At 37.1% G+C, this 14629-nt stretch overlaps 2 protein-coding genes across 2 annotated transcripts; both read left to right on the forward strand.

Annotated features, from left to right (window-relative positions):
- Positions 1–774: 774 nt before the first annotated feature.
- Positions 775–6302, forward strand: rhebl1 (Ras homolog, mTORC1 binding like 1). Its single transcript, XM_028575878.1, has 8 exons — positions 775–1214; positions 2651–2722; positions 2835–2902; positions 3312–3394; positions 3809–3865; positions 3962–4009; positions 4331–4412; positions 4514–6302. Exons 1-8 carry the CDS (start codon positions 1163–1165, stop codon positions 4604–4606), a joined length of 555 nt encoding a protein of 184 aa, XP_028431679.1. The 5' UTR covers positions 775–1162; the 3' UTR covers positions 4607–6302.
- Positions 6303–6603: 301 nt separating this feature from the next.
- On the forward strand, positions 6604–14191 carry LOC114553928 (protein kinase, AMP-activated, gamma 1 non-catalytic subunit). The gene is made up of 13 exons (XM_028575398.1): positions 6604–6768; positions 8265–8316; positions 8412–8512; positions 9580–9661; positions 9754–9812; positions 10032–10077; positions 10173–10227; positions 10614–10740; positions 10975–11140; positions 11242–11279; positions 11680–11826; positions 12218–12317; positions 12503–14191. Exons 1-13 carry the CDS (start codon positions 6760–6762, stop codon positions 12511–12513), a joined length of 993 nt encoding a protein of 330 aa, XP_028431199.1. The 5' UTR covers positions 6604–6759; the 3' UTR covers positions 12514–14191.
- Positions 14192–14629: the final 438 nt, after the last annotated feature.

Raw genomic sequence — 14629 nt, forward strand, 5'->3', positions numbered from 1 at the left:
TCATGGTCCAGTTTGTAAAGTAGCCTACAATGTGGTCAATTTGAAAATTTCCTGTTTCAGTTTTACTTTATTAGACACATAGGTTAACGCAGGGTCAACGGTAAACTTAAATGGGTTGGACAAGAGAACAGATCAGCTCAACAATTAAAGCACTAATCACAATAAGAGCACTAGTCATATAAAGATAAAATAAGATTAAATGACAATAGGATGTGGGATAAGATTGGATGTATAGGCCTAAATAAAAATAGAATAAAGCATTATAAACATATATGTAAAAATGAGGATAGTGTGTAGAAGTGACAAGTTTATCCAACAGAATAGCACAAATTTAATGAGTAAAAAGGAATGACACATGGGATATCAGAAACAGAAACGAAACAGAAAGTGGAGAATTTTCATTCACTGATACATTTAGATTCCTTGGTGTTATTTTATTCACTTGATTTGGCTAAAGAAAGCCCATTCCCCATGAGTCCATTCCAAGTCTAGCATGATTGTAATAGTTTTAATAGAGTATCTGATTTTAAGCATAGGCTACGTGATTGAGAACAAGACAGTGCAAGTGAGAAAAAGGATGAAGAAAGAGAACAAACATGTGAGATACTTTACTAACAGATACACAAAAACAGACCACAAATAAGTATGTTCTTCTTTCTATTTCCTTTTAATTATCAAAACATGGATGTATTAAGAGATGCACAAAGGGTGACCTCTACTGTACAAATAGTCCATGTCCATGACGTATTCACTGGTTTTACGACGGTGTGCTTACACAATGACAGTTTCCGTCAGTTTGACTTGCGAATCGTAACCATATACTGTCTATGATCGTAACCGCGTTGAGGAGGGAGCTTTTTTTTTTTTAATTCCAATTTCAGTTGGAACGAAAATTTCCTCGTTTCAAACTATCGGTCGATATCGATAACAATATCAGATACAGAAAAATATATTTATTTTTTTAGATAAGTAACGTTACTTAAACTCTTAACTTCCAGCTCGAGGCCCAGCAGAGAGCTCAAGCAGCAGCTCCGAAAAGTTTGTTGTTGTCACGTGATGTGATACGAATGTGGCGATAAAAGTTTGTTTCGATAGTAAACCTAGGTGGCGTAAGTTACTAACGTTACATTATTAAAACCTATTGAACAACGATTTCACCAAAATGCCTCAACCAAAACATCGAAAGATTGCTGTTATAGGTTACAGGTCTGTAGGTGAGTAAAGCACACGAGCTCGTGCACAGCTAATGTTAGTCAGCTAACAGGCTAACGCTTTGTTTTCCTCCTAAGTGTATCCCACGAACACCGGTGACGCTAGATCACCTGTGTTTATGTTTCTTTGTGCTTCGTGTGTTTGCTGAGCAGTTGATTATTAAACCACACTAAAATCAACGTTACCATGTTGTATAGCCATCTGTTACTAGTTGTAACGTGTTCTGTGAAAACAAAGTTAGCTCAGCCGGTGACATCCTGGTTTAGAGCCAAGTGCTGTGTGTCCAGCAAGTCTAACAAAAGTATGTAACGTTAGTTAATGTCAGGGGTTTCTGGGTTATGTCTGTTTTTCGGTCCGTTTTTTATTATTACATCGGGAACTATGTTGGAAATAAGTCTTTCCACTTTACATGTAATCCCTTGGATTTTTTTTTTGTCTTCTAGCTATATCCATTAATCAAATTAATCGAATAATACATGTCCACAATTAAAGGAAGTCAGCATGTAGCTAAGCATATTCGACTTCCTACCAAGTTAATACCAGCCGTTTATATTATTAAATGTACTTGTGTGGCCGATGTTGCCTTAAATATATCACCAATCAGATTCTGTGTTAGCTGTATTAACCAAAACGTTCAGCTGTATGGCCATTGCAAACGCTTATATACTTTATCAGATGTTTTATTATTTAGATGGCAGCCATTACCAAAAACGGTGCCTCCATAGAATATAGATAAGGTCACAGATTTAAGCTGTAAAGAAACAAAATGATCCCATAGATGCACGGAGGATCACACATTTTGATGGCTTTGGTAGCAGAATCTGAAGTGTATCTGAAGAGCACTATCCCTTCGCCTGTCAATATGTGTCGGTCCTTTGGTCGATATCATTTAATTGATTCTCTCTGATCTGACAGCTCACAGATTTCAGTACACCAAAATCACAGATATCAAATTTTGGGAGCCTATCTAAATACTACAGAGGTGCATCATCTTTGGTAATGGCTTAACTAGTACTGGGCGATATGGAGAAAATCAGATATCACGATATTCTTGACAAAATACCTCTATCGATATCGTGGCAATATTCTAGGGTTGACAATTGGTGCTTTAACAAAATATCTTCACACTTAGATTTTAGATAAATAATCATCAGTAATGTGGACATAATGTCTAAGTGAGGAAAAAGCAAATAATAGAACAGCTAGAACAGTCCAGTAAGTTCAGAAAAGTACCTCACTTTACTGTAATGCAGCCTTTAAAACCAGGAAAAGACAACACTTATGTCATATCATGATCTTATGATATCCAAAATCTAAGACAATATCTAGTCTCATATCACGATATCGATATAATATCAATATATTGCCCAGTCCTAGGCTTAAAATTGTGTTAAAATTGTAGTAAAACAACCATGTTATGTTTCTTTGCCCTGTACAGGAAAGTCATCTCTTACAATACAGTTTGTGGAAGGACAGTTTGTTGACTCCTATGACCCCACCATCGAAAACAGTATGTGTCAATATTAGATTGTTTATAAGATATTGCAGCGAAAAAAAAAAAAGTGACAATGGATGTGTTTTCCAGGAAATGTTTTGTATAACTGGTCCGTTCCTCTTCCCAGCCTTTAACAAATTGGTCAGCGTGAACGGTCAAGACTTCAATCTTCAGCTGGTTGATACAGCTGGACAAGTAAGTTGATCATCTACCGCCATATCTTACACAGGCACTAAACTTTTGGTTTTAAATCAACACCTCTGATTTGTTAATCTCTAGGTTTAAACGTTAATTTGTTGTGCTAGTGTTAAGCAAGACACTTGATTGACACTTTAATGTCCAGTTTAGCATTAGTCAGCCAGTTAATTCCACAAGTCTGCGCTATCTACCTTACCTCATTGCCCATATTACTTCACTTTAACTTTGCTAACTTAGGCTGGTATTATGACATGTACTCTAATGTCAGGTTGACAAGTCTATTCAATTGACAGGTGCCAGTTATTTTAGAAGCTATAGTCTTGTATGTCTGACTCCATTTAATAATGTATTATGTTTGGTAACAGTCATACCCAATGAAATTATAATACCTCCCTTCTGTCTGTAGGATGAGTACTCCATTTTTCACCAATCTCACTCAATGGACATCCATGGGTATGTCCTTGTCTATTCAGTGACTTCCAATAAAAGGTGAGTGGATGGTTGTTTTCATATCTGTATGAATAATGAGGCATACACCGTTAAGTATAAAAACATTACGTAAACAACACAATAACGCTAGCGTTGTTCTAACATATACAGATTTTTAGCATTCATGATACATTAATCCTAAACCACAAAGATTTACAAGGGTTAAACCCACTGTTGTGTATACCGTGTTATCTAAATGTCATACAATGGACATATAACTAGGTTTATAATGTTCAATTTTTGAGTAGTTCATTTAGTTGGTGTTGTATTCAACTTCATTGGGTGCCTGTTTGCCCATTGCTTTAACCAAATATGCCGAAGCATAGGGTTCTTTGGACTGGCATTATGTATTATAATAGTAAGTAAGTAACATACAGGTTAGAGTTGCATACTGACTACTCTGTCTCTGTTCAGTTTTGAAGTTGTGCAGGTTCTACACGACAAGCTGCTAGACATGGTTGGGAAGATTCAGTAAGTTCAGTTGGATCTTTAAAATTCCCCACTTCAATATTAGTCTTGTTTTATTTTTTAAGATCATTTTTCCAACCAGGGTTTTTTTCTTTTTAGGGTCCCAACTGTCCTTGTAGGGAACAAAAAAGATCTCCACATGGAAAGGTAATTAAGATGATTTGAATCTTGAATATAAACTGTTACTGTCAGGTTAAAAATAACACAGATAATACTGTTAGACTTTTTGGTCTTAAACACTCCGTATAATTCAACATTAAATACATTTTTAATGACAAGCGTTAAGAAGTTAAAGGCTAAGTAGAATTATATTCTGTATTGTTCTTAGTGTCAACAAATCCCCTGAAAAGAGCAAAACCAACAGTAAATTGATCCTGTTAACATGGAATGCCTGTGTAGCCAAGTACAAATACAAAAGGTGTCTTCTGTTTTCAGTAAGTGAAGCTTCCCTTTTATTTTTTTTCACAGGGTTATCAAGCCAGAAGAGGGAAAGAAACTTGCTGATTCCTGGGGTGCTGCATTCATGGAGTCCTCAGCCAAGGAGAATGAGGTAATGATAGGTATCTCTTTGAATACCAGCTCATCAATGCATACCACATACTAATTTGGACACAGATTTCAAATTCTGATGACAATATTCTTGCAATGCAGACAGCTGTGGAGGTTTTCAAGCGGATCATTTTGGAGATGGAGAAAGCTGATGGAAATGCACCCCCAGAGGAGAAGAAGTGCGCCATGATGTAAACTTGTATCCAGGACATCAGTAAGCTCATTTGCTGAAGACAGAAGGCACAACTTCACCAGCTTGCCAACCGTGACCTCACCGACACCAAGACACTGCAGTTGAACTTTTCTGCTCCATTGTGATACCAGATTGATTTACTTAGCAAGGCAACTGCCCAGACATTTGATAAACCATCCAACTAATTGTAACCACAGGGAGAATGTTCTCAGAGCAAGACTAATCTTTGTTTTAGACAAAGATGCACCGTCGGTGAACACTTTCTTTAAATATTGAATGAAATGTAATCTATAACTGGGCAAAAATCTTGACTTTGAGTTCAACCAAATGCCCAGAAAACAAAATAATATTGCCAAACATTGGTCCCAATTATTGCATAACATTTTTTTGTGAACGTATTATGGTAGTAACTACTTGTAAATCTGATCATTGAGACATCATTGGCTTATGTCTCATATTTCATGAGTAGTTGAGTTAATGTACAGGTAGGGCTGGTTAATAACCTTTTTAAGGACTGGTATTATTTCAACAGGTTTTTCTTTTTTTTTTTTTTTTTTTTTTTTACAGTGATGGAGAGTCACATGGAGTTCACATTGCTTTAAATGTGGTGATAAAATGTCAGTATCTCACAAAAGGTGGATTTCCTTGAACACCTTGGAATGAGATTTCACATAAGAAATTTCACTGGTTTCACAGTTCTCACTGTAATTGTTTATCAACTCATCTTCGGGTACCTTTTCACCAATGAAATCTTGGAACTGTCTTCGTGATGGAGGAATCTTTTTGTATCTACCAACTCACATTTTAAGCTCTTCTGCTAAGCAGATTAGTACTCTGTTTGTTTCTACAGTTTAATTTCTCCTTATTGACCGTAATAAAGATGTTCTCTTTTGGACAACCCTCAGAGAAATTTAGTATAGATTGGGCTAGATCTTAGGTATTTACCAGCTACGGCCTTTTTATACAATATAATAGAATCTTAGAAATTTGTTTGATGCTATTGGTTATATTTTGAGTGGTGCAGGTTTGCTCTCCCTTAAATATCCTAAGTAGAATATATTCTTATAACTGCGTTATAATTATGAACATTCTTGAGTTGCAATTTTTAAATTGCATTTTAACACTGCGTAAGACTATTTAAGTGGCTAAAGGCTACAGAGTTAGCTAACTAATCGTTGAGCTCATGGTTTTGATTTGATGGTTCATGCAAGCCAAACCAGTCCAGGATGACGTGCATTTCATTTATATTGCATATTGTGGACTTGCATGTTTACTGTCAAGATGCTTGAGATCCCAAATGACTTGGTTTTCTTAGATCCTGTAGCATTACAAAGACTCCCCTCCCCCCTACCCTTACACACACACACACCCATAATCCTCATGTTGTACCTGTAGTGGGTAATTTTTATCAAGTGCTTTGCTGAGTAAGTAGTTGACTGATTGATGATGGTTGACCAGAAGCTGGGGATGCTGTGTCTTGTGCCTTACAGTTCTTCAAACTTCCCCATCTACTTCCCTTCATAACTCAAGGTGCTCTTGAAGTGTTTTTTTTTTTTTTTTTTCCCCATCTGTTGACTTGATACTATGTTGCAGGTGGTGTTGTGCACCTGAACACCAGTACCCACTTGTGGGTTAATGTTAATTCAGAAATCTTGCTGTAAACAGTTTTGTATATAAATAAATCTGCTACTCATTTGATGTGTCATTGTGCTGATTTTGGCTGGATTATTTAGGTAGCTAAATAGTTGCCTATTCAATAATTCAAAATTGTAATTTCCCCACTGGGGATCAATAAACAGTATAAATAAATAAATATTCAGTATATTACTGCACAGTTTACAGTGAGAATACATAGCTTGATGTACTACAACAACTGGTCATTTGTCTTTGGGCTATACTCATGGATGTATTAAGAGGGCTATACTGTAACTTCACTTAAGGTACGTAGGCATACACAGCATCATAGTATAGGGGTTAATGTATTGTCTACATTTGACATGAAATTGTGGTGCGTTAACACTACATGCACTACGGTTACGACTCAACAGCCATTCAGGTTGCTCAATGCAAGTTGTAGCGGAAGACCTGTATGGTTTTGCAACATCCTGTGTTGTAAAGGAACCCGGGCAAAGGAAGGTGATACGGCGAAAGGAATATGGAGTGTGTAAGTTATGTAGCTAACTTGAGCGTCAATAGATCCGTTAGCTTTCTAACAAAGTTAACTAACGTGACTTTCCGAAGCATGCTAACGGTAACAGCTAACTAACGTTAGCTCATTCTTGGCAGAGTAACTATCGCTAGTTCTGAGGCTAGCGCACTTGTTAGTAACGTTAACTTGGCACATATTTCTTTTACTGGTTTCAGCCCAGGTATCGGTGTACAGTTACTATAGCTAGCTAGTTACTTAAACAAAGACAGTAACGTTATGTCATATAATGCTTCACCAGGGTAGCCGACGCAAAAGCCAGAGCTGACATGGAAAGTCACCTCGACTGGTTCGTTAATGTCAACAGACAGTGACGCTAGCTTACTGATAATGATTAGCTAAGTTAACGTTATTACTATTGCGTTAAAAGTAAAGTTTGCGTTATTCAGCCTGCACATAACTTCCAACAGCGATGCTACTGTCTGTCAGTTTGGCAACTGGGCACCGTTCAATTATAGCAGCAGTGTCAAAATAAATCTTTATAACAGCTGAATTAACTATAGTACTAGCTGACCTCAGTGTATAACAGCAATTAGCTAGTTAGTTACATCCATACAGTCTATGGTTACATCCCACAATTGAAGTCATTATCAATGAAGCTATGCGTGTTTTTGTGTGCCATGTTTGTCCTAATATGCAGTGGACCTGTTGGTGAGACATTTATGAATACCCTAACGTTACACCAGGGGCGTCAAACTCATTTTAGTTCATGGGGACTCCAATTTAATCTCAAGTGGACAGAGTTTCTCGTCAGGCTGATGTTGCCAAAATTAAGCCAGTCGCTCGCTTGTTAGGGCACACGATTTCTGCATGTTCAGCATGTGTTCATAAACCCACCCGCAGAGTATGGCTTTGATACTGATGCAGATTCTATTTCGTTAGCAATAAGGTAGCTAGCTTTCACAGCTGCATCGCTGATCTATTGGCTATGACTTAAAACAGACTGCTGTTTCCTTAAACCTGCCAACAATGTATGTATCTTCTCTGTTCTCAGTTGTCCTTGCAAGTTCTTGTATTTTTCGCCAAACACAGTTGCTTTACCTCTGCGACTAAAAAACTGGTCCATTTTCTTGAAAAACCATACACTGTGTGTCCACTTTTCTCCTTTTGGACAAGAACAAATGTTCACATAGGAATAGCAGTGTAATTTACTGAAAAAAATTCTCTGCCGTTTTCACACTTTGCAAAGTCATCAGGTGGGCCGGATTGGACCCTTTGGCAGAACATTATACGTACACTAACCATGTGAAGGATTGCACCTAACTGCCTATAGTCTCACTTGGTGGGCCAGTAAATTCTTCTACCTATAATAACACTGATGGGATCAATAAATTAGCTAGGCTGGGGATTATTTAGCCATGTTATGCAGGCTTTTGTATAACAATAAAGCTTCAATATTCACAAGGTCGCCGACACAAACTGACATTTATTGACCTTTTATCTTTTTGTTTCAGATTCCAGTGACTATTGATGATCTTGAGGGCAAAAATGACCCAGTCATAGAGGGTAAATTATTTATAATCTCATGAGACCAAACTGAGAAACAGTGACATTTAAAAACATCAAGCAAGTGTCATTAACAGTCTCTCTTATTCCTTCAGACCCAGAGCACAATGTGTACACCAGGTTTATGAAGTCCCACCGGTGTTATGACCTCGTACCTACCAGCTCCAAACTGGTTGTGTTTGATACATCACTTCAGGTAAAACAAAAGCTTTACATAAAGAAAATTGAATATATCTCTGCAGTCTTTTCCCAAGGTTTGTGGGAGACTAAGGTGCTTATTTGGTGGTGGGTATAGGGGTCCTCCCTCAAGAAAAGGTTACCTTTTCCAATTTGAAAAAAATTCAATGTTACATCATTTTGGATTATTATTATTATTATTATTATTATTATTATTACCATATATGTGTCTAAAACGTTGGAATAACCCTCAAAAAGCTTAAAGACAAAACTTACTAAAGAAGTCCACTGGGGACAATCATTAGATCTGAGAAAAGTCTTTAGGTTACATTCATTTAGCGTAGGTGGTGCTCAAAATAGCTTGGGTGTAGGCATGGGCTGGTTACCGTTTTCAAGGTATACCGTGGTTTGAAAAAGTCATGGTTTGGTGGTCAAAACCACAAACAATTTCTGTAATACCGTTCCAAAGGTATGAGCTGTTTTTTTGTGAGTGGTCAAGGAGAGAAACTGCAGTTTAGTAATCTGTCTCTTTGCCAATTTGCAGTATGTTTTAAAAATAAAATACATTGTGTTCTAGGGCTGTCCTCGACTAAAGAAATTCTTCGTCGACTAACACTTATACGATTTTGTCGACTAATCGATTAGTTGATTTAATTGACAGAGCTGCGCGCTTTGAGAGGTGGTTAAGACTAGAAAAGCACAATATAAATGTAGTTAATTAACCATCTGTAAAACTGAGTTTCTCCACAATTAATCCTGCAAAAGCACCACTTTAAATCTTGTGTTTAACGTAAGTGTGCTCATGAGTTTCTTGGAAATGCATGAATAAGCCTAAAAAATTACTTATCAACTAAAGAAATCTTAGTCGACTAAGACCAAAACGACCGATAAAAAAAAATAAAAATGTAAAGCTATAATTGCAATACCGTGAAATTGTGATATTTTTGCTGAAGGTTATCATACCGTCAGAATCGTATACCGGCGCATGCCTACTTGGGCGTTGTGCCGAAGCCTTATTATAGTAGGGAAAACCCTGCTCTGATTAGCCAATTTAGACTGAGACGTCGGGTGTGATTCATTTTACAGGTCAAGAAGGCATTTTTTGCTCTTGTTTCAAATGGGGTAAGAGCGGCGCCCCTGTGGGACAGCAAGAAGCAGTGCTTCGTTGGTAAGGGCAATTTTCATTTGGCACACTTTCACTCTGTATAAAACAAAATTAAATAAAAGGACTGACTTGATTCTCCTCATGCATCTCCACAGGTATGTTGACCATCACAGACTTTATTAACATCCTACATCGCTACTACAAATCTCCATTGGTAAGATGGTGGACACCACATGGTTCTAGTCCTTTTTAATTGTAAGATAAGGTGTAAAAAATGAAATCTTAAAGTTGAACTTCAGGCTTATTTTGTAATAAGGTAGGGTTTTAACTAATTTGCGGCTGAATGTGCCCATGCTCCTTTTCCATTTGTATTGAGATTTCTTTCTTAGTTCCTCTTAAATAGGTTAACCCTTTCTCTTTTGTTATCTTTTAGGTTCAGATATACGAGTTGGAAGAACACAAAATTGAAACATGGAGAGGTGAGAAAGTTTAATTAATATGTAATGTGCTTTTTTTCATTGACTCGTCTAATCTTGAAGGTTTTGACTTTATTGTCTGTTCTTGTTTATAATAGAGTTGTACCTCCAAGACTCTTTTAAGCCCTTGGTTAGCATATCTCCCAATGCAAGGTGAGTTTTGTTTATTTTTTTATTTATGCTTGGTTTGACAGTAGTACTTCCAGGCATCTACATTTTCTTGTTGGTGTCAAACTTCACTTTTCTGAAGACACAAATGTTGCATGCTGGGATATACAACTATGGGGCATCTGATGGTTTATACTGTGTCAGTAACCCTTTTAAGTTGGCCCATTCCCAGCAAATGTCGATGAGGAAATACAATTACGATTATGTTTGTAAACATAGTATTTATCAGACAAATGCTTCACTTATCACTTGAAGTTATTACCTTTCTTGCCAAGATACCAACAGTTGATGAGCTAACATTAGTTACTATCTCTTAGCTATTTTTCCTTTTTTTATTAAGCTATTAATAAAATTAAACTTCTCTGTCACAGTTTGTATGATGCAGTATCATCACTGCTGAAGAATAAGATCCACAGACTGCCTGTAATCGACCCCCTGACCGGGAACACACTCTATATTCTCACACACAAGAGGATTCTCAAGTTCCTGAAGCTTTTTGTAAGCCCTCTTGTTTTCTCTCCTCACTACTACTACTACTACTACTACTTCTACCACTACATTTAATACTTTAAATTATTGTCATTGTTTGAGTCTGTTAAAAACACGTCTAGTACAGAGTAAAGAAGTTGTCTACAGTTAAAGAACATGGTAAATTATAAAACTCTTTTACAAAGACATCAATTCTCCTACAGTTTAAATGAAGTGTGCACAATCTCTTGTTATTGTTTTCAGATATCGGAGATGCCAAAACCCTCATTCTTGAGACAAACCTTAGAGGACCTGAACATCGGAACATTCCAGAACATAGCAGTGGTCCGCACAGACACACCGCTGTACACGGCACTGGGTATTTTTGTTGAGCAGCGAGTGTCTGCGCTCCCTGTTGTGGATGACAAAGGTATGTGGGCTGGTTGAAATAACATCCTTGTTGATTTTGCATTTAGTGACCAGAGACCTCTTGTATTTAGTGTGTGTACTGATAGGCTGCCTCTCTTGCAGGTCGAGTGGTGGATATCTACTCAAAATTTGATGTTATAGTAAGTTGTTATCTGTCGTTTATGTTTTTGGTTGTTGCTTATAAGCACATAGTAAAGTGCCTGCTTTAATTTCCCAAAGCCAAAGACAATGCATTCAAATTGCTTGCTTTATTACAGTCATTATAACGTTATACATTATAACAGTCCAAACCCCCCAAATATTTAGATAACAATCAGATATGACAAATAAAAGCATCAAATCATCACATTTGAGAAGCTTTAAGATAATTATCCCATGCCATGCACTGTATCACCATATACTGTATATCAATATTGGGATGTATAATGACATATAGCGTGATATATTTTACCCAGCCTTGCATGGGATATTCATTTATACTGGCTAAAAATGTAACCGTAATGATGAAACATTTTAACCTGAAGGCCTGTGTTTATACAGAACCTGGCAGCAGAGAAGACGTACAACAACCTGGATCTGACAGTGACCAAAGCCTTGCAGCACCGCTCTCAGTACTTTGAAGGAGTGCTGACCTGCCACAGGCACGAGACCGTGGAGGCCATCATCAACAGACTTGTGGAGGCTGAGGTGAGAGTTGGATGTCATTGTGTGTCACAGTCTCTTGTGGCCGGTTTGCCCCCTGTTGCTTTTAGGCTATTACTGTCCAGAGTGTAATGAACATGAATAGCCTATGATGAACAATGTCTGAAATGTTCCTCCACACTTTATTCTTCTTTTTCAATCAAAGTCCTAAATCAAGGGACACATCAAACAAAGCTATAACCGGCTTTTCTCCGATTTTTGCGTTAAATAAAAACTCAAAGGAATCCTAGCTACTCTGTCTCTTTTTATCAATGCTGCTGTGTGTGTATAGTTTGATGGCATCTGACAGTTACTCTGTACATTCTTCTGGCTATGGTAGAAATACTATTTTACAAAGGTAAAAGTGACATTGATGGTCCTCTTGTATGTCCTTCAGGTGCACAGGCTGGTGGTGGTGGACGAGCAGGATGTGGTGAAGGGAATTGTCTCCCTTTCAGATATTCTCCAGGCACTAGTGCTGACCGATGGAGAAGAGGGTAAGTACAGTTGGGTAACTGTCTCAAGATTTTTTGGAACTGACACATTTTTAATAGAAGCAACATCATATTATAAATACAGGGAATACTATTAAAAGCAGTTGTATTAAAAGCAGTGTGATTATTTGTACATCCTAAACATGTTCATGGTAAAATAAGTGATGATTTGATTTTTCTGTCCACAGGCACAGCTTGACGAAGTAACTCAAACGAGGAAAGGCTACACAGTTTTAAGAAGAGGTCAGAGCAAAGGGAGAAAGAAAAGGCATGTGAGAGGGGAATTTTTGACATTATATTGAAGTATCATCACCCGTCTCCTGTAACCAGACCTTCTATATCCACACATGGTGATCTCTCCCTCACTGCAGAAATATGAAGCTTTAGCAACACAGCAAAATAAAATTGACTTACAGAAGCTCCTGTAAATCGAGCCAAATTCCAAGCCGAGAGAGAGCCAAGAGAGATGTAAAAGCACAAGAGACCTATAAGGAGGAGCTGTAGCCTCTCAGGATGACAAGGCATCATTCCCACCTTAGTGCTTGTTAAACTACATAGAGGAGGACCATTAATGCTTTGATTAAAAATGTTTTCCCAATAGTATAAATGATGTAATCAGTTACAAGCTAAAGGAAACTCTTATACCTGTGTTGCCTTTTCTTGGCAGCATTTCATTTCTATAAAAAGACTGAAATCTAGATGCACATAAAACCTATGTAAGGGTAATTTTAAACAATGTGTAACTTTCTGAGATTAACATTCAGTGTGCGTTTTTGTTCTGGCACGTTCCTGACAATTGCTTAAGGCCTGTTCTTTGTACATATAAGTATGGATGGTGTTTTCTGGCTTAAATTATTTTGTTATCCAGCTAGTTTAGTTCTAAATCATTTTTCAACCTTGATTAACTACCAATTTGCATATTGATGGTCATATGGTTACAGAAGTATTTATCTGTATGTATGTGTGGTACATTCTGTACATACATACAAAACCTAGCTTCATGCTACTTCTGTGTGAATATTGTAAAAATGATCTAGCTTAATTTATCATTCAAACACTATACCTTGGAGATGGCCAGTAGTCTGCACTGGTCAGTTTTATTTGAAAATCTTGGTCATGATCTAACTCAATTTTTAATAAGCCAGGACTTTTGCAGGTTTCAACTTCAGACCTGTTGCTGCAAAATGTAAATGTACATTTGTCAACAATTAAATCAAGTTACCATTGTGCAGAGAATTCAGCAAACCTGAAAGAGCACTTTAGGCTCTCGAGACAACCTCATTTGTGAAGTCCAGAACAGCATTGATAAATCTGCTGTAAAAGACGACATAAATGGTGCTGTATCCTGGATATTATGGGTTTTATGTTTTGTCTGTGTTGTCATGTATAACACAATGTTAAATGGCTTGTACATGTTACTTTAAAGACACCTTTTTTTCTGCCTGTTTTGTTACTCACACTTTGGGTTTTGGCATTAGCGTTAAAGAGAATTGCTTATTGCTTCAATGCTGCAAAATCTCATCAGTTTTTGGAAAAGTGGCCCATTACTTGAAAACCAATGGTTTTTGTGGCATTGTTTGTTTTCGGATTTCTAACTAGCGTTATGTTGATGTCAGTTACAGTCAGTGATGACATGCCTGAACATCAAGTTTTATGCATTTATACAGCCCTTTTCTGTTCATTGTGTTTAGGGGACTTTATCAAAATCACTCAAAACCAGCATTTCCTTACCATTTTCTTAGGAAAATGTCATACTTTCTGTTTTGGTATACATGAAATTGAATGCATACAACTGTATGTAAATGGACAGTTTTTGTAGTAATCTGCATTGAGATTATGATTGAAAGAATGAGCAATAAAGGTTCTTTGAGAGTTTGTTTAAATGGTATTATTACCTCCGAAGAAGGCTATGCTTTTCGGTTCGGTTTGTTTGTCAGCATGATTACAGAAAATAACGATCATGAAACTTGGTGGAAAGCTGTAGCATGGATATACAAATTATTTTCCACTTCTGTTAACATTGCGAGGTAGGACATATGCGCTGCATTCATGTGGTGTCAGAATAATCGCACAAATGAGTTCCCAACTGGGAAATTTCACAATATTTAACATTGTGAGATAGGGCATGTCTGGGTAGAGCTCTGCACTCTCTAAATGCCCATATAGTTGTTAAATGCACAAATCTTATATATTGCATATAACTTGTGTCTAAAGATGTAACTGGGTAGCATTGATGTGATAGCATTGACAACTTCTCATTAAACTAGAATTAACAGATTTTCTTTCGGCCACTTGGGGGCAGCAAAAACAAGTTC

Source organism: Perca flavescens, chromosome 4, assembly GCF_004354835.1.
Source record: "Perca flavescens isolate YP-PL-M2 chromosome 4, PFLA_1.0, whole genome shotgun sequence".
Taxonomy (NCBI): Eukaryota; Metazoa; Chordata; class Actinopteri; order Perciformes; family Percidae; genus Perca; species Perca flavescens.

What these genes read in the sequence shown, in the direction of transcription:
- LOC114553928 (XM_028575398.1), top strand. An exon ending in TGTTTGATACATCACTTCAG is followed by an intron (nt 8,513 to 9,579) that starts GTAAAACAAAAG and finishes TTCATTTTACAG; the next exon opens with GTCAAGAAGGCATTTTTTGC. An exon ending in ACTCAAAATTTGATGTTATA is followed by an intron (nt 11,280 to 11,679) that starts GTAAGTTGTTAT and finishes GTGTTTATACAG; the next exon opens with AACCTGGCAGCAGAGAAGAC.
- rhebl1 (XM_028575878.1), top strand. Translation starts at nt 1,163, where the DNA reads ATGCCTCAACCAAAACATCGAAAGATTGCTGTTATAGGTTACAGGTCT. An exon ending in TGACCCCACCATCGAAAACA is followed by an intron (nt 2,723 to 2,834) that starts GTATGTGTCAAT and finishes TCCTCTTCCCAG; the next exon opens with CCTTTAACAAATTGGTCAGC. An exon ending in GACATGGTTGGGAAGATTCA is followed by an intron (nt 3,866 to 3,961) that starts GTAAGTTCAGTT and finishes TTTTCTTTTTAG; the next exon opens with GGTCCCAACTGTCCTTGTAG.